At 45.3% G+C, this 27,776-nt stretch overlaps 1 protein-coding gene across 1 annotated transcript in view; it reads right to left on the bottom strand.

Annotated features, from left to right (window-relative positions):
* LOC147661177 (palladin-like) overlaps nt 1–27,776 on the bottom strand; it is a 347,061-nt gene that overhangs the window by 130,738 nt on the left and 188,547 nt on the right. The window contains exon 4 of the mRNA XM_086951261.1: nt 18,987–19,110. Within this exon, the coding sequence (XP_086807387.1) occupies nt 18,987–19,110 (124 nt within the window). The remainder of the gene's footprint in view (nt 1–18,986; nt 19,111–27,776) is intronic.

Here is a 27,776-nt window from a genome sequence, read left to right as displayed (position 1 = left end):
CCCCGTGTCAGCCCACTTTTCGAGCTGACTGGGGACCAATACCGAGGTCCAGTCCTCGGCGGCACCTCTCTCCCGGTCCGTTTTGTCGGTCCTCACTTTGGTTCCTGCTGGGAGAGCGTTGGCGCTCTTATGGCGGTGCGTGACCTCTTCGGCAGAACCACGCCGATTTAATTGTTCAAACCCTCTCTCCACACTGAAAAGAAGCTGAGTCGCACACGTGACTTCGTTATAGGTCATTTTAATTTAAAGGAGCAGCATGATACCGGACTTTACGACGCGTTTCGTTTCTCCAGGAAACTTTTTCAAGTAGTGTCCTGCACCTCAAAACCAGTCCGTGGGTTCCACAGTTTGTTGGTGTTTTTGCCACATTTCCTCCAATGGAATTTTAATACGGAAAGCATTCCCTTTTAAAGTAGCATTTTGAAACCTGTGGTTCCGACGGCTGTCATTTTAAAACCCTCCAGTGGGCGGTGAATCAATCTTGCTGTCCCGATGCAAAGTTTTAATCGCTTGAAGTTACCCCGTGTCAGCCCACTTTTCGAGCTGACTGGGGACCAATACCGAGGTCCAGTCCTCGGCGGCACCTCTCTCCCGGTCCGTTTTGTCGGTCCTCACTTTGGTTCCTGCTGGGAGAGCGTTGGCGCTCTTATGGCGGTGCGTGACCTCTTCGGCAGAACCACGCCGATTTAATTGTTCAAACCCTCTCTCCACACTGAAAAGAAGCTGAGTCGCACACGTGACTTCGTTATAGGTCATTTTAATTTAAAGGAGCAGCATGATACCGGACTTTACGACGCGTTTCGTTTCTCCAGGAAACTTTTTCAAGTAGTGTCCTGCACCTCAAAACCAGTCCGTGGGTTCCACAGTTTGTTGGTGTTTTTGCCACATTTCCTCCAATGGAATTTTAATACGGAAAGCATTCCCTTTTAAAGTAGCATTTTGAAACCTGTGGTTCCGACGGCTGTCATTTTAAAACCCTCCAGTGGGCGGTGAATCAATCTTGCTGTCCCGATGCAAAGTTTTAATCGCTTGAAGTTACCCCGTGTCAGCCCACTTTTCGAGCTGACTGGGGACCAATACCGAGGTCCAGTCCTCGGCGGCACCTCTCTCCCGGTCCGTTTTGTCGGTCCTCACTTTGGTTCCTGCTGGGAGAGCGTTGGCGCTCTTATGGCGGTGCGTGACCTCTTCGGCAGAACCACGCCGATTTAATTGTTCAAACCCTCTCTCCACACTGAAAAGAAGCTGAGTCGCACACGTGACTTCGTTATAGGTCATTTTAATTTAAAGGAGCAGCATGATACCGGACTTTACGACGCGTTTCGTTTCTCCAGGAAACTTTTTCAAGTAGTGTCCTGCACCTCAAAACCAGTCCGTGGGTTCCACAGTTTGTTGGTGTTTTTGCCACATTTCCTCCAATGGAATTTTAATACGGAAAGCATTCCCTTTTAAAGTAGCATTTTGAAACCTGTGGTTCCGACGGCTGTCATTTTAAAACCCTCCAGTGGGCGGTGAATCAATCTTGCTGTCCCGATGCAAAGTTTTAATCGCTTGAAGTTACCCCGTGTCAGCCCACTTTTCGAGCTGACTGGGGACCAATACCGAGGTCCAGTCCTCGGCGGCACCTCTCTCCCGGTCCGTTTTGTCGGTCCTCACTTTGGTTCCTGCTGGGAGAGCGTTGGCGCTCTTATGGCGGTGCGTGACCTCTTCGGCAGAACCACGCCGATTTAATTGTTCAAACCCTCTCTCCACACTGAAAAGAAGCTGAGTCGCACACGTGACTTCGTTATAGGTCATTTTAATTTAAAGGAGCAGCATGATACCGGACTTTACGACGCGTTTCGTTTCTCCAGGAAACTTTTTCAAGTAGTGTCCTGCACCTCAAAACCAGTCCGTGGGTTCCACAGTTTGTTGGTGTTTTTGCCACATTTCCTCCAATGGAATTTTAATGCGGAAAGCATTCCCTTTTAAAGTAGCATTTTGAAACCTGTGGTTCCGACGGCTGTCATTTTAAAACCCTCCAGTGGGCGGTGAATCAATCTTGCTGTCCCGATGCAAAGTTTTAATCGCTTGAAGTTACCCCGTGTCAGCCCACTTTTCGAGCTGACTGGGGACCAATACCGAGGTCCAGTCCTCGGCGGCACCTCTCTCCCGGTCCGTTTTGTCGGTCCTCACTTTGGTTCCTGCTGGGAGAGCGTTGGCGCTCTTATGGCGGTGCGTGACCTCTTCGGCAGAACCACGCCGATTTAATTGTTCAAACCCTCTCTCCACACTGAAAAGAAGCTGAGTCGCACACGTGACTTCGTTATAGGTCATTTTAATTTAAAGGAGCAGCATGATACCGGACTTTACGACGCGTTTCGTTTCTCCAGGAAACTTTTTCAAGTAGTGTCCTGCACCTCAAAACCAGTCCGTGGGTTCCACAGTTTGTTGGTGTTTTTGCCACATTTCCTCCAATGGAATTTTAATACGGAAAGCATTCCCTTTTAAAGTAGCATTTTGAAACCTGTGGTTCCGACGGCTGTCATTTTAAAACCCTCCAGTGGGCGGTGAATCAATCTTGCTGTCCCGATGCAAAGTTTTAATCGCTTGAAGTTACCCCGTGTCAGCCCACTTTTCGAGCTGACTGGGGACCAATACCGAGGTCCAGTCCTCGGCGGCACCTCTCTCCCGGTCCGTTTTGTCGGTCCTCACTTTGGTTCCTGCTGGGAGAGCGTTGGCGCTCTTATGGCGGTGCGTGACCTCTTCGGCAGAACCACGCCGATTTAATTGTTCAAACCCTCTCTCCACACTGAAAAGAAGCTGAGTCGCACACGTGACTTCGTTATAGGTCATTTTAATTTAAAGGAGCAGCATGATACCGGACTTTACGACGCGTTTCGTTTCTCCAGGAAACTTTTTCAAGTAGTGTCCTGCACCTCAAAACCAGTCCGTGGGTTCCACAGTTTGTTGGTGTTTTTGCCACATTTCCTCCAATGGAATTTTAATACGGAAAGCATTCCCTTTTAAAGTAGCATTTTGAAACCTGTGGTTCCGACGGCTGTCATTTTAAAACCCTCCAGTGGGCGGTGAATCAATCTTGCTGTCCCGATGCAAAGTTTTAATCGCTTGAAGTTACCCCGTGTCAGCCCACTTTTCGAGCTGACTGGGGACCAGTATATATATATATATATTACCTACTGGCGGTCGCCAGTAGGTATATATAGTTAGGATTTTTTCTCTATGGGATTTTTGAAAATTCTATGTCTAATAACTTTGGCGTTTGTGGACGGAATTGGCTGAAATTTTCAGGAAAATGGAACATTTTGTTTCTGAGCAGCCCCTGACAATTTGGGGGGGTTTCATCAAGGGGGGGCCGAGAAAAAAGGGGGGTCCCAAAACGCGTTTTTCCCATGTTAATTTCCATAGGGCGGTTGGCCTCACTTTTAGCTCGAACGGCTGAATGGATTTGCACGAAACTTGGCAAAATTGTAGGGACTGTTAGCCCGATGTGCCTTTGCTAGGTCTCAATATATGTGCTCCAGTGGATTTTGAGTAATTAAGGTTCAAAAAAAGATATATATCTGGGCGGAGCCTAACCACACATCTGATCTGATTGGCTGTCAGCACTTCATCCAAGAAGTGTTGGCAGCCATCTTGGGACCAATATACATGATAGCACCTCATTAAAAAGCATTGTAGTTAATAGAGGGTTTTAGGACTTTAGTTACATTATAAATCATTTGTTGATGGTACCATGCTCGTTTTAGGAATTGTGGTGGGTTCTAAGGTGATTTTACCATGTGAAAAAACCTTCTGCTGTGATATCATGAATATTGTTAGAAAGAAAACTAATATCTCATGATTTTCCCACAGTGGTTTGGAAGGGGATCTATAAGCTAAACTGAAAGCATATTTTCTGTAAATTCACATTATCTTTCTCAGTCATGTGAAAATGAAGTCTGACATTCTCAGTAAAACATGTACATCCAACAAGGACAGAGACTGTCAGTTGATTCCTTTGTGTTCTACTGCAGCCTCCTAGAGTGTTCTAAAGAACAACTAGAGCGCTAACAGTCCTACTTATTACAAAGGTATGGCACACCTGAAGCCATCTTGATTGGAATAAAGTGGTAACTCTTAAAACATTTAATTTAAAAAGAAACAACATGAGGGGGTATATTTTGCCATAGAAAGTATGATTAGTGCTGCAGAATGAAAAATTAGGGCACATTTTGAGTGACTTCTCAAATCCTTTTCTATTTCATTAAAACATTCTGACATGCAGTCTCCCAAAATGGCCACCAGAGACAAAAGAGCCCAAATGTAGCCCAAATATCACCCAGATGTAGCCCAAGTATAGCCCAATGACAGAATGTCCCAGAGTGTTCTAAAGAACAACTAGAGCGCTAACAGTCCTACTTATTACAAAGGTATGGCACACCTGAAGCCATCTTGATTGGAATAAAGTGGTAACTCTTAAAACATTTAATTTAAAAAGGAACAAAATGAGGGGGTATATTTTGCCATATGAATTATGATTAGTGCTGCAGAAAGAAAAATTAGGGCACATTTTGAGTGACTTCTCAAACCATCTTCAATTTCATTAAAAAATTCTGACATACAGTCTCCCAAGATGGCCACCAGAGACAAAAGAGCCTAAATGTAGCCCAAATATCACCCAGATGTACCCCAAGTATAGCCCAATGACAGAATGTCCCAGAGTGTTCTAAAGAACAACTAGAGCGCTAACAGTCTTACTTATGACAAAAGTATGGCACACCAGAAGCCATCTTGATTGGAATGAAGTGGTAAGTCTGAAAACACTCAAATTAAAAAGGAACAACATGAGGGGGTTAATTTTGCCATAGAAAGTATGATTAGTGCTTCAGAAAGAAAAATTAGGGATCATTTTGAGTGACTTCTCAAATCCTCTTCTATTTCATTAAAAAAATTCCGACATGCAGACTGAAACATGCACTTTGAATACCAGCAGCAGACGTCCCTGGTGAGCAGTAGCTTTACTACAGTGATCTAATGTGCAACTAGAGTGCTAACATTCAGAATTTATGGCAAATGTGTGACACATCTGAATGCCTTCTTGATGGAACCAAAGTAAACAAGCATTGAAAATGCAATAGATCTCGCCCTCGTTTAAGTTAAAGCCATTCTGTTTGTAATGAGGTGGCTTTTTAGCTTTGCTTTTATTAGTGTTTTTTCAACTTTCATGTAAATAACATGCATCTGTATGCATATAAGTATATGTATGCATGCATTTATGTTTGTATTTATATAGATATACAGATGATATATGTTTATATATGTATGTATATATATATATTCACTGAAAAAACCATAGGTTATAGACCATATATAGTTAGGAATTAGCATTTACAAAACCTTGAAAATTCACTGAAAAAACCATAGGTTATAGACCATATATAGTTAGGAATTAGCATTTACAAAACCTTGAAAATTCACTGAAAAAACCATAGGTTATAGACCATATATAGTTAGGAATTCGCATTTACAAAACCCTATTTTACTCACACAAAACCATTGAAATTCCATATATAGTTAGTTGCACTAACTATATATCGCGCACCCGCAGTCCACTGCTGATGATGTCACATATTACATCATTCATGACATGGTCAGTGACATCACTGATGACATCACTGAAAAATGTTTGATATCAGCTTTGTGTATTGGCTCAAAGGGATGTTTCATTAATTGAGCAAGCACAATGTTTAGCTGCCAGGTAGGCGGTAAAGTCTTCACTGGAGGGAATGTCCTGAACAATCTTTAAGAAATTATTTTATGAGTCTACTAGACCAGAGGGAAGTACCAGTTGAGGAATGCCTGAAACGAGATATGGCAGCCAGGTGAACTTTATTGAAGCATGAGCAAGACCTGAGTTTGCCAAGTGTAGAAGGTAAGGCAAAATCTGTGCAGGTGACGAAGAAAAGGATGTATTTTCTATGATTTACACCACATGCAGAACCTTTTCCATTTCAGGGAATACGTTTTGTTGGTACTGTCGGACCGAGCCCAGGCTAGAACAGCTCTGCAATCTGGTGGGATGTCTAAGTTCTGGAATTCTCTGAACTCAGGAGCCAAGCCGATAATTTGAGAGATGCCTGATCCGGATGCTGGACTTGTCAGTGGTTCATTGTAAGGAGATTGGGGTACGGATGCAATGGGATCGGCGGTTCCAGCGATAGGAGATGAAGCTCCATAAACCAGTGCTGGCGGGGCCAAGCTGGAGCTATCAAAATCAGGGTACAATGTTCCACCTTCAGCTTCCGGAGGACCCTGGAAATCAGGGGAAATGGAGGAAATGCGTACGCAAAGACGTTGAACCATGCGATTGAAAATGCATTCCCTAGAGACCCCTTCTGGGGACGCCAGCTTGCGTAATGTTGGCATTTGGCATTGTGTCTAGTTGCAAACAGATCCAGGTGAGGTCTGCCCCATCGGAAGAAGATGTGATTGAGAAGTTGCTGGTCCAGCTCCCACTCGTGGCACACAGAGCGTTGTCTGCTCAGTGAGTCTGCAAGGACATTGTCCATTCCAGGGACATATTCCGCCCAAAGGGAAATGTTGTGAAGAAGCAGCCAGTTCCAGATTTTCTGAGATTCGTGAGACAACGTCAGAGAACGGGTCCCCTCTTGTTTGTTTATATAGTGCATTGTGGTGGTGGTGTCTGTTCTCACAAGCACTGGGGAATTTCTGATCCGAGGCAGAAACGCTTGAAGCGCCAGGTACACTGCTCGTAACTCGAGAAGGTTTATGTGCAGTTGTCGCTCGGCGGGGGACCACTGTCTGTTGATTTTGAGTTCTTGGAGGAATGCACCCCACCCTTCCAGGGACGCATCTGTTGTTATTATATGCGGCAAAACTGGAAGCAGGAAAGGCATACCCCGCATAAGGTTCTGTTGGTGAATCCACCACTGTAGAGCTTTCACCATCGGAGGAGTCACTTGGATTACATCTTCGAACGATCCTGTACACTGGGTCCTTTGAGTGGGTAGCGCTTCCTGAAGAGGGCGCAAATGAAGATGGCAGTGTGGAACTAACAGGATGCAAGAAGACATCATCCCTAGCAGGGACGTGTAAAGGCGCACGGTGAAGGATTTTTTGGTTTGTACACGGGCCGCCAAGGATACCAGCTTGGATTGACACTCCTGCGAAGGAAATTCTTTCTTCTGTGCCGTATCGAGTACAGCGCCTAGGAAAGTGAGACGCTGGGAAGGCTGAAGGATGGATTTGTCTAGATTGAGAGTGAGGCCCAAGTTGTTGAAAAGTTGAAGACAGGCTTTGGAGGACTTGGTCACGCCTGCAAGAGAAGGTGCCTTGACGAGCCAGTCGTCAAAGTATGGGAAGACCTGGTGATGTTATTGCCGGAGGTACGCTGCTACTGGAGACAGGCATTTTGTGAAAATGTGTGGTGCCGACTAAGGTATTGCTTGTGATTTCTGTGGATAGGTACGTGAAAATAAGCATCTTGAAGGTCTAGAGACACCATGAAGTCGCTCGCATTGAGGAGTTGTAGCACCTCCTGAATGGACACCATACGGAATCACTGTTTTTTTAGATACTTGTTTAGGTATCTTAAGTCCAATATAGGTCTCCATTTTTTCTCTTTCTTCCGGAATAAGAGGAAACTGGAGTAGAACCCCTTGCCTCTCTGACCACGAGGGACTCTTTCTATAGCGCCTTTCTGGAGCATTAGGGAGAGTTCCAATCGCAGAGCATGTACATTTTTGTGAAGCTTTGGGCGAGGAGGAGTTTGAGTTTCCGAATTGAAGTAGTTGGATGACCCATCGATCCGTAGTAATCTTTCTCCAAATTTGCAGGAAAGATGAAATTCTTCCTCCAACTTTGCATGGCAAAGAAGAAGTGGAGACCCGCGGCAGAAAGAAGTCATTATCTTCCGGCTGTGTCCTTTTTTCCTCCTCCTTTACCACGAAAGGAAGACTTCGTGTAGGACCACTGTTGTTATTGTCTTTGTTGATATTGAGGTTTGTACTGCTGATTTGAGCTGTAAGAGGAACGGTAACCTTGAAAATCTCCTCTTGCAGATTGGCCTCTCCCTCTTGAGCCCCGAAAGGGAGAATTTTTAAACCAGTGCCTTTGTTGTATCTGTATCTTTTTTAATACCTTGAAGCGCCTCATCAATGTGTGCTCCAAACAGAAGTTGGCCATCATAAGGCATGTCAAGCACCTTAGTTTGCACTTTCGGTCGGAAAGTAGTTGGTTTGAGCCAACCTTGCCGTCTCAGTACCGCAGCCCAGGCTAGTTGGCGGAATCCCAAGGTTGCGAAATCCATCGCACAATCAGTCATCTCTGAGGCTAGCCTCTTCTTTTTGTTCCTCCGATAATGATCCCAAATATGGGGCGATATCAGCCCACATTTGACGGTTGTAACGTCCTAACAGTGCTATAGTGTTTGAAGCGCTCACTGTCAACGCAGACATAGAAGAAAACCGCTTTCCAATATTGTCCAGTTTTCGTCCCTCCTTACCCGGTGTCGCAGTTAGAGCAGCAGATGGATTTTTCGATTTGCGCTGCACTGCTTGAGTAATGACCGAGTCCGGCTTGGGATGGCCAGTAAGGCAAGCTGGAGCTGTGTCTGGAGCCCTATATTTCTTGTCCAGCCTAGGCAGAACTGGGGTCAAGGAAGAAGGGTTTTGCATGATCTTAACCCCTTGATTTCAAATGTAGTCGATGAAAGGGATGGACCTAACAGCCTTTTTGAACGGTTCCTTAAAATCATAAAGGAAACAGTCTTGTTGTTGGGTGGTAATTGGAATCTTGAAACGCAAAGCCGCCCTTTCCAGGATATTATGGAATCCCCCAATATCCTCCGGGGGCGAATTGGCTTGCGTCGGCACAGGAGATGCCGGACATGGAATGACGTAATCATCCCACTCGTCATGTGAGTCCTGGAGTTCCCCTTCCTCCTGTTGTTGCTCCTCCTCTTCATCCTCTGAGGATAGTGGAGGATGTGAAGGAGCAGTATCCGGCTGAAGCACTAGAGGTGGAGACCGAGGCCTAGGCGGAGGAGAAACCACTGGAGGTGGTGGAGTTGTAGGCGTAGAGGGAAACCCCCGTTTATAGTCTGCAATCAAGAACTGCAGATCCGTGACTATAGATGCGGGTAAACACACCATAGGTTGAGGAGGAAGAGGTTGGAATTCCTCCTGGTAATCCACTTGTTCGTACAGTTCTTGTTCTTCATAATCTGAACTCTCCTGGTATTTTACTTTCAGTTCAGATGGGCTAGTAGCTGTCTGGAACATTGAGCCCTCATCTGAGTCATCGTCGTCCAGAAGATGCGCAGGTGGTAAAGCCTGGACTCTGCTCAGAGAGGTTAAATCCGTTGTCAGCGTGCGTTTGGTAATTTTTAGGTGAACATACGCACTCTTTAAGGTAGGTTCCTTTGTCGTCGTCGAGCCCGTCGACGTTGGTGTCGACGGTGATGTCTTCGTCGACGGCTTCGTCGACGTTGGCATCGACGACGGTGATGGTCTTGTCGACAACGGCGATGGCGTCGACGACGATGGAGCTTTCGTTGACTATGGTGTGGACTTCGTCAATGTGGAAGTGCTCGTCGACGATGGCGTCGACGACGATTTCTTTATTTTTATAATAGATGAGATGGACCTACCCGTCGACGACGAGGATGTTGTAGACGTCGACGTGGATAGTGAAGATGACGCCACAGAAGTGGAGATGGTCGCTGTCGACGCTGTCACTGGGAGAGCTGATGAGGTCATGAAGGGTTTCTTGAAGGTGGGAGCAGAGCCCTGAAGAGAAACCTTCACAGGCAAGACCTTAGAATGAACCTCTGAAGACTTCAGCGTCTTCTTTTGAGGTGGCTCCGAAGAAGGTCCTGGGGATGTCACTCTAGACCTTTTGGGAGAGGAATGTGGACTCCAGACGGAACACTCACTCTCACCAGAAGAGACTGCCTGGTCTTTATCTTTCAGTCTCTGTAGCCATATCAACAGGCGCCCCTCTCTGACCTTGAGGGTCTTTGTTGAGAAAGTCCGACAGACCTTACAATCTTTAGAAGAGTGGTTTGGGTAGAGACAGTAAAGGCAATCCTTATGCTTGTCATCTACATGAAGCCTATTCTTGCCACAAGAGGCACAAGGCCTAAAAAGACCTTTTTTAGGAGTATCAGCCATAGTAAATTGAAAAACCCCACACAAATGAAAAAGTTCTGTGAGAAAAGTATTGGAAAATCCAGAGAAGTAAGGAAAACTGAGCAGAGCTCAGTGGAGACTCCCTTAGCACGACGTGGGGTAGAAAATCTGAGGGACTAAAGCTCCTTCCAGGAAGGTTCTAGAGGGTGGTGATAGCTGATTGGCCCTTTGCCAAAGTTTGGTCCTTTTCACAAAAGGACATGAATATGTTACTAATAAGAGGCCTCTGGCCCATTACTATATATATATGTCTATGTGACATTACTTTATTTATGTACCGGGGACTCCCACCCCGACGACGGGGAATGATTCAGGCATGTGAATCTATGAAAGATACCCATAATACTGGATAACTATAAGAATGAGTGTATAATTGTAATGGTGATTTTTTAACATATTTACTATGAGTTACTATGTGTTTGAATAAATGAGGTGTTGTGTGTATAATTGTGTAAGTGAGTAAATGTAAGTGTGATAAAAAAAATCATGAGTGAGTAGGATGACTGCATAACCGACTAGGATGACTGCTGATGTGTCGATGTCTATATATGTGTATAAGTGCATTTGATAGTGTTCTATTAATTAGTGACTACATGTATAAGTGATTCTGTTGTTGAATGGGTAGTTCTGTGTGTAGACTTAGGAATCAGTGAGTTGGTATGTAGTAATGGGTATTGGGGTGTCAATGGTTTCAAATATGGTACTCTGTATTTTACAGTGAGTGATGAACATTTTATATTAGTATATGATGAGTTATCAGATTGTCATGTGGATGATGTCATCAGTGATATCATCAATGATGTCATTTGAGATGTCATCAGTGATGTCATCAGTGATGTCACTGACCATGTCATGAATTATGTAATATGTGATATCATGAGCAGTTCATTGCGGTTGTGCGAGTTATAGTTAGCAGAACTAACTATAACGGAGGATTTTCTTTGGTTTTGTACGAGTGAAATGTCCAGCTAACTATAACACCCCTGAAACCTATGGTTTTTTTTGAATTTCTAAGGTTTTTTAAATGCTAATTTCTAACTATAACGCCTCTGAAATCTATGTTTTTTCAGTGAATTTCAAAGCTTTTTTAAATGCTAATTTCTAACGACGATAACGTTTCTGAAACCTATGGTTTTTTCAGTGAATTTGTACTGATTTTGTGCAGTTTTTTAACTGTTTATTTACAAATATTTTATTAATTAAATAATATTATATATTTTTCTGAAAATTGCACAAAAATGTTTTCTAAAATAATTTAAACGGAAATATTGTTAAAAAAAAAAATTGTATTTTAATACATTTATATTATTTTCCCAAAGATTTTCAGAGCCGCGCACCCAAAGCGTACACAACACGGTGGGTGTGCGGATTCTAGTTGCCATTTTAGAAAAGTTGTGAAGGATCCATGTACGGTGTGCGATGGCTGCGTGTTTTTCAATTACATCATATACATTTAATATTACGTGATGTGTGCAATTGGTATGCGACCAGTCCGCGACTCCTGATCCCAAGCATTCGCAGCACATGCGCATTACGGTATGCGTCACTTGCGCCGTGGCGGGTCCCTGGGGTGTGCTGGGTGCGCGATTCCCGTAAAAAAAAAATATGTTCTAAAATGATATGTATGTGTCTTTAATATACATATTAGGGAAAGAGATTATCTAAGATATTCTTAAAAATATTATATTTGTACTTATAATAAACGCAAAGTCGCGTCGGGTGCGTGCCTCGTGAGCGAAGAGTGCGCAGATCCCATGTTACCTCAATAAAAAAGATTTCATTGGTTCATAACATTTCCCACTGTAACTATTGAAGGACCCCACCCATTTTAATCATTCTTGTTGGAGCATCTTTGGAGAGACATCTCTTTTCCTACAAGAGCCCTTTTTGCTTGTTTTTTTGGTGTTTTTCAAAAAATATCAAACAAAATGGCATCTGGACAGCAGCAGCAGCAGTAGGAAGTATCTTCTAAAGAACAATTCTTGCAGGAGGTACCACGTCCAGAGAGGCCGAAATATGTTGTGTGGAAAGTCTTCACTCTTCCACCTGGAGAAAAAAAAAGTAAATGCGAGAAAGGTGACATGCAAAATTTGTGACCCAAGAAGCAGTGAAAAAAAAATACTCTTGTGGCACTGCTTCTATTTATAAGCATCTCCGGACCACGCATCCTCTCAATCTTGCTCTGGAGGAAATGAGACGAGCTGCTTTGAACCCCTCACCTGCGGTGGCAACTACTTATGGAGCGTCCTCAGAAACACCTGCAATGGACATTAGGCCAGAATTTGCCTTTCTCAAGCAACACTGCATGAAGTGTAAGAAACTTATATGCTTCGGTGAGCAGTCGGTGGATGCAGTTTGTGCTGCGCAATGCAACCATCGTTGTTAATTATTTTTTGTTGTTGTTTTGATATGATAAGTAATTACAAAAGTTTCCTGTTTTATTCGTTCTTTTTTTGTACATTTTTTGAAAAAACACCAAAAAAATACAAAATTGTTCAAAAAATAAAAAAAAATCCAAAAGAAAGAAGAAAAAAAAATGTCTTATCAGAACTACTTTATCTGGTTAAAGAAACAACTATAATTGCAAGGTAATGTGTGAAAGTTTGGTTGAATATATGTATACAGCGTGATTGACTGAAAGAATGCATTAGTAGTGCATGATTAATTTACAGGTGAAGATTTATGAGGAAGTACTGTAGCGTGACACTGCAAGCTCTTTAGCTGCACTGCACTGTGGCACTTCTGAAGCACAGGGATGTGACATATGCACATGAATATGTTGCAACTCTGTGCTTCCCTCTGCACTGCTGCACAAACTACAGCCATGCGGTGACACAGGCACCCTTGCACCATGGTGCAAGGATGTCTGTGTCGTGTGGAGATTGTTTTTGTGCAGGAAGGGACACCAGCGTGGAAAATAAACATCCCGGCGAGATTCTCAACGCAGGGAGGTCCGGTTTCTCATTGCGAGTGGTCGCGTAAGCTCGCGACCGCTCGCGATGAGAAACTACCAGTCCGCGTTGAGAAAGCTCGAGGGGCAGAAAACGACTGCTTGCACTGGGTGGGATGCGGTTTGCACTGATTGCACAGTGCAGACAAGCATCCGGCACTGTGCAATCAGTGCGAACAGCATTTTGCACAGTGCACTACGCACTTCGCGTAGCTACGCTTAGTTCGCGTAGTGCGAAGTGCACTTCGCCTAGCTACGCGTAGCGCTACTATGCAAACTACGCCCAGGGTTACACATTACTTTAAAGTGAAAGGCTATCGGCCATATTAATCTGGGCATGTTGCGTATTATAATGGTTCTTACACGAAAGAAAAGAAAAAAGGGATGTTAATAGACACACACTATCCCTAAATAAAGTTCTAGCGATTATAGTTCCATTCCATTCACAGCTCATTTGTGAGTGATATAACTGACCATGTCATGAATGATGTAATGTCTGACGTCATTAGCAGTACATTGCAGGGACATAAGTTATAGTTAGCTCAGGTAACTATAACTGCTGAATTTCACTGGTTGTGTATGAGTGAAATCTGAGTCTAACTATACCGTCCCTGTAATCTTTGTTTTTTTCAGCACATTTCAAGGGTTTTTTTAACGTTAAGTAAGATGCATATCACAATGGATGGTGGGGGGTTGGGAGCAGGGCCTGGCATTGTGGCGCCCCACCCAAGCTTGCTGCTCCTGCCTTCCCTCCTCCTTGTCCAAGTCCATGTCCCTGCTCCCTTAGTACAGCCCTGCATGGCCGTTGTTCTGCCACTGTCCTTCCTGTCTTCTCTGAACAGTTAGCTTGCTGCCCCATCCACCTCCTCCCTATCTTCTGTTGTCTGAATCCATGGACTAGCCTCCTCCCTCCTGCCATGCATGGTCTGATGTGCTGCCACTGCCCTCCATTTAGCATGATGTACGAGTTCACTCCTCCTGCCCTCCACTGCCCAATTCTTTGCCCCATCATTGACCTCCTGCTTAGCCTCTGCGCTTAGCTTGCTGCCCCTATTCTCCTTTCCCCTGCCCTCCGATGTCAGTGTGCATGCGCCTGCTCCATCCTTTTTGCCCACCATGTTCCATGGACCTGCCACTCCTATCTACTCTAAGCGTTCTGTTGAGCTGCCACTCTTCTACCACCTGCCTAGCATTGTCAGATGATTGCAACCTGTCCCTGCCACCTCCACTCTGCCTGTCTACATTCCATGCCCCTACCCTCTTCCTACTGTACCCCATGGTCCATTTTACTGCCACACCCTTCTGCCCTTCCTGGTCTGTTGTGCTGCAACTTCTCCTCCTGCCTGCCCCACGTGGTCTGTTGTGAGGCCCCTTCCCCTGAACTTTCTTGTCTGTGCCCAGGTCCTGACCCTCCCTTCTATCCTCCATGGTCCTTTGTGCATGCCCCTAGACCCTCCTTCTTGCCCATCATAACCCTCCCTTCTATCCTCCATGGTCCATTGTGCTGCCACTAACCCTTCCGTTTGCCATGCATGGTCTTCTGTGCTGCCACGGCCCCTCCCACCTTCCCTGTGTGGTCAGCTAGCTGCCCCTGACCCCCTCCCACCTTCCCTCCATGGTCTGTGTGTATGCCATTATAGTCTCACTGTTGCTCTCCATGGTGTGTCTTCCTTCTAGTGCCCATCCTGCCTGATCTCCAGGGTCATCTTGCTGCTCCTGCCCTGCCCCCCTGCCCCCAGCCCTCTGTTTCCATGTGCATACCCCTATTCCCTCCCTCCTGGCTTGTCTGTTGTATTGTAATGCCCCTGATCCGTCCCTCCTGCCCTTTATGGTCTGTTATGCTGCAGCTTACTCTCCTGTCTGTCCATTTTCCTAAAATGAGTACAGTACCACCAACAAATGATTTATAATGTAACTAAAGTCTTAAAACCTTCTATTAACTGCAATGCTTTTAAATGAGGTGCTATCATGTATATTGGTCCCAAGATGGCTGCCAACACTTCTTGGATGAAGTGCTGACAGCTAATCAGATCTCACGATGTGTGTGGTTAGGGTCCGCCCAGGTATACATATATTTCTTTTTCCATTAATATTTAAAAAAAACTACTGAACTGATTTACACCATTTAACAAAAAGGGCTTTTTCTGAACAAAGGGCTACCTCTTTGCCAAATTTGGTGTAATTCCGTTCAGCAGTTCCGGCTGTAGCTGTGTCTAAAGTTTCCTATGGAAAATTGCATGGAGAAAACATGTTTTCTCAGCTCCCGCTTGCCGATTCACCCCGAAACTTTCAAGATAAGAACGGACCGAAGCGGGCCATAAGTTTTGAAAAATTTGCGAAGATTTGTTTATCGGCGCCAAAGTTATTGGGAATAGAATATTGCGATTTTTCTATGATAACTAGGTCCTAACCATAACTACCTACTGGTGACCGCCAATAGTTAATATATAAAATATTTTTCACTATAAGTGTTGTAAAAATGAGTTCAATTAGCTGAAATATGATCTTCTCAGGCAGATGAGGTATGTAAAAAATGCTTTTAAATGTATATTGTGTACGTGCTTGCGGGTGACTGTGTTTATGAGTGTGTATGTGTAAGTGTGGATGTGTGTGTATATGTAAGCATGTGTGTGTGAAAGTGAAGGTGAAAGGGTGTGTGATGTTACTTCCGTTACCCAAGGCATTTTGGTGAATTGTTGCAAATAATAAACTTGGGAAGAACGCAGCAGGTGTTGAAGGATCAACACTAGTCTGACCTGTTAAAACTTGCTTGCCATCCTCAAAACAAAAACTACTAATACTACGCCCTACCTGGCCGAGAAAATCATCAGATACTGGGGTTAAAGCAATTCAAGAAGACTTGACCTAGTTGGACTAGAATTCAGCTGATACAAAAAGGAGATAGGACCAGAAAAGATGAATTTCCCAACTTGACAACGATCTGGAAAAACACCCTGTGATGGATCAGATGTCCACTCAAAAAATATAGAAGACCTGCTTCTTCCAGGACTGCATCGGCCTCCATCTATACTAACCTTGTGTGCTTTTTTGCCTCTTGCGTTGAACAACACAAGAGAGAAACCCTACACCCCGCCGTTCCCCCTCCCCCACAAGAAATAAGTGCAAGATTCTGAATGCACTTCACAGTTCTCACTATATACATAACTGCTACACATTTGTTTAATTAATGCGACTACAAAAATGTTATGCTTTCCAGGCATGCCATGCCGGACCTGTGGGTCCAGGGTACAATAGAGTTGCAGCTGCCAGCTTCTAAATGAAAGGTGCACACATGAAAACAGAATCGGCGGGCTTTAAATAATGCATACCACCGATGTGTGCAATGCTTTTTTCCAGGAAAGCCTCTTCCTCCGGTGAGCCTGAGGAAGGACACGGTCTGAGTAACATAAACTGGGGCACACTGCACACATGCGCCGCCTGATACTGTTTTCTATGGCAGCCCCCTCTACTTTCCAGCCGGTTAGCAGATTTGGACTTGGCAGCCGCTTCTAATGCCGGGTACAGCCTCCACCTACACATCTGTCAGGCCACATTTCACCTCTACACACACCTCTGGCATCAAGGAAACTGGCGGGGGAGGGAGGCCTTGTGAGAGGCTGATAGCATCTGGTTCCCAGTGCTCCTGGGCAGGAAGGGATGAGCCATTTCGTCCAAACATCATGGAGGTATACCGTCCCCCTCCCCCACACTTTGCTCCTTCCCAGCCCCTCCCGAGCTATTCCCAGGTACTCTGAAATAAAGAGCCTTCTGTCTGGACAATGCAGCAGAATAGCTCTGGCTCCTCCGAGCCAGCAGGGGCTAGCGAGAGGAGGAGGGGGGGGGGGGGGGGGGTGCACTTAACGTTTCACCCTTCTCTTCAATGGCCTGAGGAGAGATCTTCTTGCTATGTGTCACACACAGAGGCAACCAGGAAGGCTTGTCACGTCTTCAGGGGCCCACCGGTGCAAAGCACCTAGGGGGCAGGGGTTGTCTGGGCATTTTTTAAGCTCTTAGGTGCTTGTATCTGCAGGACAGCGGAGTACCACTGTGTCGGTCCACTCCAAGTAAGACTCAAAGAATACACGCACGTCCCGAAGCAAGTGAGGAGTGAGACATTCTTCCTGACCACACAGGGCAATTAAGTTTTACAATAAAAAGTTCAGGGTAGGGGCAGGGGCACGCTCTGCAATATTTGCAATTCACACCCTTGCTCTGTAACCACCCCCCTTGTATCTGCAAATAATCGCCAATTTTTGAACTGCGACCCTCAAAATGTTTCTAGGAAACCGACGCATTTGCAGTTCAAAATTGACTGGGTGATTGCGTGTCAATCTGGGTCCCCTTCACAACATAGAATAGTCCAGAATTGTGGTTGTTATTTTACAAGTGAATACACAGCTTAAGTGCAAAACAAAAGGGAAGCAGTTTAAGCGTGATGGACAGAAGAGACCACCGCTGCCCGGGCCATTAAAAAAACATTACCTCCTCTTCCTTGCTGGTTCCGGGCCCGCAGCAAGGGGCTTTGCACTAGACCCTGAAACTGGACAATCGCTAACAGCCTTGACGTCGCCTCTCGTTTATGAATGGCCGTGGGGCAGCACGAGGCAGCGCCGCCGACAGAGGGGGCTTGGCTCGAAGCATGCGCAATTAGACCCGCTTCCTCGCTCTTGTTGACAAAAATGGCCAGACTTCATGCCCCGATTAGAGATGGAACATTGTGAAACAAGTTTCTCAGAGAAGGGGGGTCACAACATGGCAATGTCGATTGCCGACACGCACACAAGTCCAATCCGGATGGGCGGCGCCTAAGGGAGACAGGGCGGTCACCAACCCCACTTCCAAAAGAAAACCGACAACAATAGATCTCGCAAGCGAACAGCGGATGCGCTGCGTCGCTAGGCGAGATCTAAAAAACAAGAAGTGCCCCACCCAATCTTTCACACATACAGGCACATACTCTCTCTACTGTGCATGCGCATGCTTGCCCAAACCATACGCACGCGCCGGCGCACACACACACAGATATCTTTAGACCTGGCACCAGGGATATATTATACATTGGGCGCACTGTTCCTGTTTTCACTGCAGCATATCTATAACTAGGTGTATGAGATACAAACAAGGACAGTGCACTCTGTTACAGATAACTGGCGAAAGTGGATATGGCTCTTTGAAGCAGACATCTTTCACAGTGCCGGCGTCATGTGGATGCTTTACAAAGGGGTACAGAGATCCCACTGAGTAACTGCACCCGCCTGTAGGGGAATTCTTCGGGATCTATGTGACCCCGTTTTGCCCTTTGCAGGGGTCACCCTCAAAGAATGCAATGACTGTGCTCTTCCTGAAAACCTCTGCGCCCCTGCACCTGTGTCTATCATATGGCAGGGATGCAGAGGAAAATGGATTCGCTTATTAGAAAGGGGCCAACCCGTATGTGAATGAGGGAACACCCCATTAGAATCACGCTAATGCTTTTATTGTGCCACAATTCCTATTAAAGAGCGTCAGTGGAAGCTTCTGCGGCCCCTGCTGTAATAGCACAGTGCCCGAGGGCACAGAAAGTGGGCTCACATGCCCATTGTGTCCCTGGAGCAATTTATGTATTGCGGCCCTAGCTGTTGTCACACACTTACACCCACTCCTCAACAGTCGTCACTCATATCAAGTAATTGTTTTTACTCGCATCTCTTTAGAAATATTTGGCTAACAATGTGCATTTGCCAGAAAATGGTTGAGGCTTGATATTTCTGCTTTTGAAACACGAGTGTTGCCATCTCTCTAAATTATTAAAACATCATCGCCGCCAACAAGAAAGTATTTAATATTAGACAAGGAAAGTAACATACCCTTTTAGGATCAATGGAAATGGGCTGAATTAATGTTGATGAGCTCTGTCGTACTGCATTGCTGCTTGTTTCCTTCAGTGAGGACCCAATTGTCAGTGAAACACTGGTAGTTTTTCTCTTTATCCTTTAAGAAAGGAAAGAAACCAGAAACAATCAGAGGACAAGATGTTAATCACATAAGTTATAGTGTACTACATGTTGGTTACTGAGTGCATAAACATGTTTTTGTCTTTCTCTCGCTCTTGCCTTTTCTCCATACCTCTTTCACTGTCTAGTTCACTCTTTCTTTAACTTTATATTGTTGTTAACTCCTTTCTCACAAATCCTCTCTTCATCCACCTCTCTTTCAACCTGATTAGCCCTCCTTCCTTTGAGTCCCACTTTTGATCTACTGTACTATTTTTTTTCACCATGGTCTGCAAGGTGGGAGCAGGGTGAAGTGAAAGATATTGTGGGGCTTGCTTCTGCTGGGGGGATAGAGAAGGATTTTTCTGCTCCCCATGCTGCAGTGTACGGGCAGGTGGGGAATTAGCACAGCACCTGGGCACAACCACTGCAGCTCCACCTGAAAATATGGGTCCAGTGTCTCCAGGTCCAGAATTATCTGAAATGGAGTGTGTGGAAAAATAATTGTGGACTCGAAGAGCGTGAGAAACCCATAGTTGCTTGGTGCGTTAGCCCCACCTCCAGGGATACCGCTTCGGGCAGCTCATGTGCTGCATAACAGTCAATGAACTTGATGGAGCTGCCTTTTTCTGATTCCTTAAAACTCATATAGTTCATAAGAACTGACTATATATATAGTGTACGTAGGCTGATAATTTTCTTTGCTTCCCGTGCTTGTCTGTAGAAGTCCATAGTCAGCCGAAAACCTATTCTTTAATAATTGAACTCATGATAATTATTGAGCTTTTTGGTCCAATCATCCATAAAAGAGAAATATATGCCTAGCCACTACAGTAAGATCAGAAATTCTCCTTAATTCCATTTTAGGTTTATCAAAGTAAAAAAAAGGTCTTTATTTCGATGTATATCATAAAAGACAATATACAACAAGCATAAAATACATTTCATAAAAAGGTTAAGACAATAAATACAATACACGTTAAAACCTGGGTAAAACAGCATTAAATTGGACAGAAAAAGACCATGACTACGACATACGACAATACACAATTACAAAACAGATGACGTAAAAGCTATGACTCGGTGACTAAGGTTAAGGGAACGTATAGACCAGGCCCAGCTAATGAACTTTGCCACACCGATGACAATAAAGGCAGTAGTGTCCGTTTTCAAAATGCTACTGGCAGCAATAGCAGATCTAGTGCCCAATGAACAACATACAGGTCTTAACCAGACTCTTCTGGGTAGTGAATACTTTGGACGGCAGAATAGTAGATGTTCAATAATTTCTACTTCCGTTACACAAAAAGGACATTTGCCCACTCTCAGTTGATGATACAGCTTCCGGTCGTTTGACTTGGTTATTATGTCCCAGTAATCTTCATATCTCGGGACATCCTTAATGGTTTTAGGTTTATCTCTATAAGCGCCTCTTGCAAGATTCATTTGGCCAAACCAGCTTAAAGGTACAAGTCCAAAGTGGCTGAGGTCCTGCAAGGTGAATTGACGGCTTTGCTGTTGATAGAGGGAGAGTTATGTAAGCATCAGGCTTCAGAAACAGATTTTAGCTCTTGCACCATGTAATGCTCAATTTACTATATTCCTTTTTTGCATAACTAGAAACTAAAGTTATATCACATCTAAGACAGGTCTTAGCTTTGTGCAAAAAGAAATGCACTACATCGGCCTGAAAGTAACAAGTTACTGATATCAAAGTAGGTCATTACAAAGTCTTATTGCACTTGACCGTTTGTCTGCAGACAGAAATATAATTACGGCTAATTAAAGTCTGCTAGATTGGCACAGTACAATAATAAAAAAATGAATACATAATTTGTTTTTCTATTTACTTGGTCATGCGCTGCAAAAGGCGTTCATTCAATTTGAAGCAGAACATCAAACATAAGTGAAATTGTCAACATCATAAACATCAAATGAAACCTATGGGTGGAAATGTAAAACTCATACTATTAATTATTGAAGGCTTCAGATGAAAGTCACATTGCTGAAACTTCAGAAAACATATTAGTCTTGTCTGTTGACTTAATATGATCTAGCAGGAGATTTATTTAATTGCCTGCTATAGTGCATGTAATGACTAGAAAAAATTCAGAGGGGCTATAGTGAAACCTGTTTCAACCCAAAGAAATAGTTTCTGTTTATTGCCATGCTGCAAATTCATTGGCTGTATGGTAGATCAGTCTGCCTAAAGAAAGCTTCCCAATGCAAAATATTGATAGTGAAGCAACGATACACTTCAAAAGAGGCTCTATGTTCTGAAGAGCAGCAGCAGCTTCCTAGCCTGGGATCCATCACGAGCTGGAGCCAAGCTGCTAAAGCCCAATAGCTTCTGCCAAGATGCAGTTGGGTGCGTGGTTTTAGTTTCAGAGACTGGTGTATAACACTGAGCATTTCCCCCTAAACGTATGACTTTGTATGTCTAAGAGAATTCTGAATGTTCAACAGAGATACATAGTCAATGACACACTAGCTGCTAATGGATGGCACATCAGGTGTAAGTCCATCGATCAGCATAAGGTTTTGTTCATTAGGTAGTCTGTGCATAAGTCTGTTTTTCAGTTGTGGCTTCTGGCTGATTCCTAGTGGATGTCATTTGGGCTACATAAGGCATGCAGCTTCTGCAGAAATGTTGGGAGAGGACCATGATGCTTGCTGTATTTTGCTGGCTACCTATCTTTGACTGCAAACTCCCATTCAGTGGCGGGGAGAGAAAAGCCATACCCGTTTGGGCATGTAGGTCAGTTAAATATTCTTGCACAGCAGACCCAGATCTTCCCCTACAACAGCCTAAGGGTTACCACACAGCTGACTCTCCTCCTCCACCTCTAGATGCAGACAGCAGAGCTAACAGCACTAATTGAAGCCCATACCCAGAGCTCAGGAAGAACAGTAACGATCTACTCTGACTCTCCATACGTCACCACCACCATGCACTTAAGCATTGGGAGGTGGAAAAGCCAGCGGTTCCCAAAATCAGATGGCACCCTGTTGCACACTGGGACCTCCTGCAATTACTGATAGAAGCACAAACTTTACCAAAGATCACAGCTGTGGTGAAGTGAGCTTCCCATACAGGGGGCAAAGAGTTTGTGTCCCGCAGGAATGCATTAGCATACTAGATGGTGAAGAGAGCAGCATATGGGAAGCTGTGCGAGACTCACATATTGACATTGACCCAAAGTGAGGAGACCAAAATATTCGTGTTCTTTCAGTTAGACCTATTGTTATCTTGACTCACCTCTAAGCTTCAGATGTTTTCGAATGCGGGCTAGATCCAGCAACAAAGCTTGATGTATTACTCCAGAAATAGCGAGAGAGCGAGATTATGAATGCCCCAATTCTCTGTGTTTTCCAGTACTCTAGTACGTCAGGAGACTCTGAGACTCCTTTGATACAGTAACTTCATTTTTTCGAGCTTTGGTGTGGTTTCTTTCACTGCTGGAGTTTTCTGTCTATCACCTCACTGTTAGTTTCTTTTTCCCAAATTGTTTCTGGATCCAGTAGTTATTGACTTGATTTCTCTGGGTCATCTGACGCTAGTTGTTTGGTGAACTTCATGCCATCTTGGGAAGTCAGTAGAATTATTGTCTGTCAACAGGGTGTCTTTGGCTCGATCAACTAAATTAAGTTACTGAAATTTCAATGTGGTGTCTGAGGGAATGATTGATCCATTATTTACCTTTACAGTTGCAACAGTAAACTGCCTTGTGCATTGAAAGCTGAATGTCAATGCCTTTAGGCCAGCCACTTTCAAAGTTCTTATGTCGATTCATTGGTAGTTAACAGTTTTCTGGTCTAAGTTCCTCTTTGTTTGATCCATTTAAACTTTACTTCTAGGCTCAGGTATTTATATCAGGGATATCATATTGATTCCCAATTTTCTGTTTATCAGTGGTCTGAAAATGTACCACTTACCTTTTGATGATATAATTGCTAGCCGAGGTAACAATGCTGGGGGTGCTTCCGATCTTTTGGTAGGTTCATCAAGTGACTGATTTGAATATGAGCAGTAACATTTCCATCCAAAAGAATGGTTTCTATTTATGTTAACAGGCATACAAAATTAAAATCTACTTAGAACTTATATTCAAGTATCCTTTATAGAGTGAAGTAGTAAAATTACTCAATTAGTATGTAGGAAAGACTGACATGTTCATACCTCTTACAGCCCCCTGCTTCTGATTTAATACATGGAGGATTCTGTTTCATTCTCTCCCATTATTTTGACACAGCAGGGTAGACTGTCGAGCAGGCATGAACTGGTGTGTCTATTTTTTGGAACTTATTGTGCCTGGGTTGAAGTGGCATGTGGCTCTTTTTCCTATCGGGAGGCAAGAGGGTATATGGAAGGAAGCAGATTGGTCTTATGAATCCACATTTAGGACCTTTATCACAAAGCTGAGTTTTATGTTGCACTGGATATGATTAACGTTCTGTACACTGTCAGATTGTATAATGTGGTCTAGTGGTTGGGGTGGAGTTAAGAGGGAGGAACAGGAACGGGAGGAGCAGTGACAGGAACCATGGCAGTTAGAGCAGGGACATGAAGCAGGATGGAAGCATGCAATAAAGCTCCGTGATTTACAAGTAATGGTGTCTGTGGTCATTGGTAGCAGGATGCTACAACTGGCGACGAGGGTGGGATGAGCAAAACCCCACAAGCCACAGCACCTCGTGGAATCATCCTGTTCCTGCAGCGTCGAGAAGCGAGCTCCGCTGCTGAAGGAAGGCGGCGCCAAGAAGAAGAAACCGCCGCTGCACGGAGCTGCCCCAGAGAGAGGCTGGCAGTCGGTGACCCTGTCCCTCGGAGGCCTGGAGGGAGAAGAGAGGGAGCCGCAGTGACGAGCGTTGGAGCACTCGAGAAGTCGGAGCAGTTCGCGCCAAAACGCGACATTGCTGGATGCACGTACCCCCAGCATAGGCAGATAGAACAGAGGTCGGGAGCCCACCCCGACTCTGTCCAGCGCCCAAGAAGCGGAAAAGAGTGCCCCCGGGCGAAGAGCATTGCCCCAGAAGATTTGGCGGTAAGCGCTGTCGAGCGCGGTGGAACCGGAGCTCGAGTGGCCCCGGCGCTAGGAACCTCACGCCTGATGCGTGTGTCTTTGACGCGCTGTCGCCACGTGGAAGCGGCCCCCCCCTAGCGCAGCGAAGCGGGAACTCGCTCCAACCTCACCTGTGGATACGTGAGGGACCTGGAGAAGCGCTGATGTCCCTGGGACCGACGGCCATTGAGTCCGCCCGGCGCGGTGAGTGAGCACCGGAATACAAAACAAAATAAATAGAAAGCAATGAGGGCCCAAATCTCGTCGAAAACGAGATCTCCAAGTCGGCGGCCATCTTAGAAACAGGCGATTTCCTCCAATCCCCTGTCAGGAATCTGAGTCGGCCATCTTGAAGTCAGGCCAATAGCACTGACACACATAGAGGAACAACCAAAAGAACAAGCATTGGCAAATGGAATGACTATATTGAATGAACATTGGCAAGTGACGGACTATGTCAATGAACGCGCATTGACAGATACAAGTAAGCAAGCATTGGCAAAAGCAATAACAAAGACAAACAAGCACAAGTAAATGCAAGAGTTGCATTAGGACACGCAAAGGTGAATGCGAGACCAATAACAAAACGAGCGTCAATTAACGCAAGATACAAACGAAGACAACCGCAAACACAACAAGCACTGGCACGTGCAAGAGACACACTGAGAGCAAGCACAAGCAAGTACATGCTTCAAGCATAAACAGACATGAGCAAAAGCAAGCCTTGATGCAAACAAGCATAAGCTGGCACAAATATCGAATGGTACTAAAACAAGCAAATGCAAACCCAGAACGCCACGAGCACGAGCCAATACAGACCTGAACATACCAAACACGGATAAATACAAGTCCCGAAGTCAGCAAACACAGGCGAGTGCCCATCCTAAATGCACCAAGCAACTACAGATCTGGAACGTAACGAACAAAAGCAAGTACCGAAGCAACCTTCCCGCGCCACGCAAAGATAGATGATCAACAGTAGGGAGAACCCCAAATCACCTGCAGTTGGCAGGCCACCCCAATAAAAGTGGGAAGGTGCTGAGCCAAGTGTCATGTGTGGAGCAGCTGAGTGGTGGCCATTTCCGAAATCAGGAAATCCAAGCCTAACTCAGTGAAGCCTCCTGAAACAGTCGTGCTAAAGGCAGACAGAATACAGTAGTCACCCAGGAGTGGCGAACCTGCCCGAAATCAAAGGAGACGGCTAGACACGGGATCCTGGCCGAAGAAAGTCAGCAGACAAGACGGGAAACAAAGCGAACAATTCTACGACAATAGCAGATAAAACACATCTCCCTCATGGCGGCGGTAAAAGCAACCCACCGGCCCAGTCCTTGCATTGAAGTACCACCCCCAGTGTCACAGACTGACGGTCAGAACTTGGGTCCCGAATGGAACCGGTGGCTGGATTCCCTGGACGATTTTCTTGATGCAATCGATGAACAAAGGGATGGAAAATGTCTGACACTACTCCTCCAGCTAGTCGGTCATGAGGGCCGTCGCCTAATCAGATCATTTCCCAAAAGGGACACAGAGAGCTATGGAAGACTCCAAGTGAAGCTACGTGCCCATTTCCATGCACTGGTGGAAGTGGATCATGCTCGCATCGCTTTCAATACAGCGCGGCAGGAACCAGGAGAACCACTGCCGAGATTCATTACCCGGTTACTAAGTCTGGTACCCTGCTGCCACTTCAACACATTTACTAATGAAGAAGCAGTTCGGCTCCGAATAATCGAAGGCTGTTCAAGCGCAGACACGAAGCGCAAGATTCTTCAGGAGCAATGGTCGCTAAAGAGAATCATCAGAGGGGCCGAGGCTGGAGTGCGAATAAAAGCAAAAGACTTCTCGAAAGACGTGCACTCAAATGTCTGGAAAGATGCACCCCTTATGCCTCAGAGAGAGGCCCAAGAGACAAACAAAGCTGAAAAGAGGGATGGTGAATCAGAGTCAAGAAACCAGAGACAGAGCGTCATGGAACACTCCAAGTCACCATCACAAAAGACCAGGATGAATCAGGATTGCGAAAGCGGTACTGATGCAACCTCATGGAGCTATTCAACCTCAAGGAGTCAGTCAACAGATGATGATACTGATACAACCTCACACAGTTATTCAACCTCAAGGAGTCAGTCAACCGATGATGAGAATGAGTATGAAACAGATGAAGTGTCAAGCGGGACAAATCACACCCATGGACAAGATGGCAGATTGCTCAACAAGAAGGCAAGAAAGACGAACTACGGAAGATGGGACCTATCCCGTCAATGCCGGAAACCAGCACGCGAACAACCCCGGCCATCCTCCCGCTATGCACCAAAGTCTACAGATGAGTCCGAGGAAGCATCAAGCAGTGAGACAAATCACCCCAATGGCACGGACGTTAACACAAACAACAAGCGAGAAGAAGAAACCAACCACATGTGGAGTGGCAAGCCACTCAGACACCGAAAAGGGAGAGGCATGTGCACTACAGACAGTTGTGTCAACGAGAAAGCGGAGAAGGGACAATTGATGTCCCGTGAAAAGGGTAAAGACCAAATGCTCCGAGCCCGAACTAATGAAGTAAACGATCCCCCCACAGCAACGACACAGAAGACACAGAAAGAAACATACCCACGGAAATGCTCCGTAAATAGCTCCGACCCCAGGAGCATGTCATCCCAGAATACCAACTCGATAAACGTATCAGTCACGACGCCCTCAAAAGAACGTCCTCAAAGGAAATCGGCAACCGACTCGTCCGAGTCGGAAGACATGTCTGTCCGATCATTTGGGTCAACAAAATCCTGGTCCCGACCACAGCCATGGCATCAATCACCCGGACGCACAACAGAACCAAAGGACAACACATCACGTCAGTCATCGCTACATCAAGACATGAACAATATACCGTCACCCCTGATGGGGTCAGAGAGGCTGACTCAAAGAACTGACGGAAGGAGAACAAAGAAAGGGGACAATATCTACTTAGTGGTAAAGGACTATCCCGTCACCCTGCGGGGAGAACCGAACGTGGGGACAGAGACGAACTGCCACCGAATGAGAGACAAACAGACATATGACCAAGCGGTCAAGGGTCTCGCCAGCCTCAACCACGAGCGGGAAGGGATGAAACGAACAGTGGCAGCAAATGAGGCCAAGAATCAAGACAGGACACTCATCTCAAATAGTACATTGACGTCTGGCGTGCCCGACGGTGCACAGATGAACAGTGTTGCTCCCAACCTGACGAGACAAAGAGAAATAACCTTACGGGAAGGAGCTGGGAAGAAGACCGGAACATTGTCCACTTCCAAAGAAGATCAACCGTCAACAGAACAAGAGTCACCAAGGCAAGCAGACTGTCACTGCCGAGTTGAGCCAGTAGCAGTCACACAACATGAAAGAACCATGACAACTGCGGGACTGGATAATAAGCCGCCCATATACAATGGGTCACATTCTCAAAAGTGCAATCCCTTAGTCAAGGATGTTTTGGCTAAGACGCCGGAAAGATTGATCAACGTCAGGACCACCACGGATTCGACGCTACTGAAGCTTGAAGAACAAGCTGTCCGCCAACCCGTGTGGTGGACTGAAGAATTGCGAACACTGTGGAAAT

The sequence above is a fragment of the Lissotriton vulgaris genome, unplaced genomic scaffold (genome assembly GCF_964263255.1).
Source record: "Lissotriton vulgaris unplaced genomic scaffold, aLisVul1.2 SCAFFOLD_1053, whole genome shotgun sequence".
In the NCBI taxonomy this organism is placed as follows: domain Eukaryota; kingdom Metazoa; phylum Chordata; class Amphibia; order Caudata; family Salamandridae; genus Lissotriton; species Lissotriton vulgaris.
This window is presented reverse-complemented; position numbering and strand designations above follow the sequence as displayed.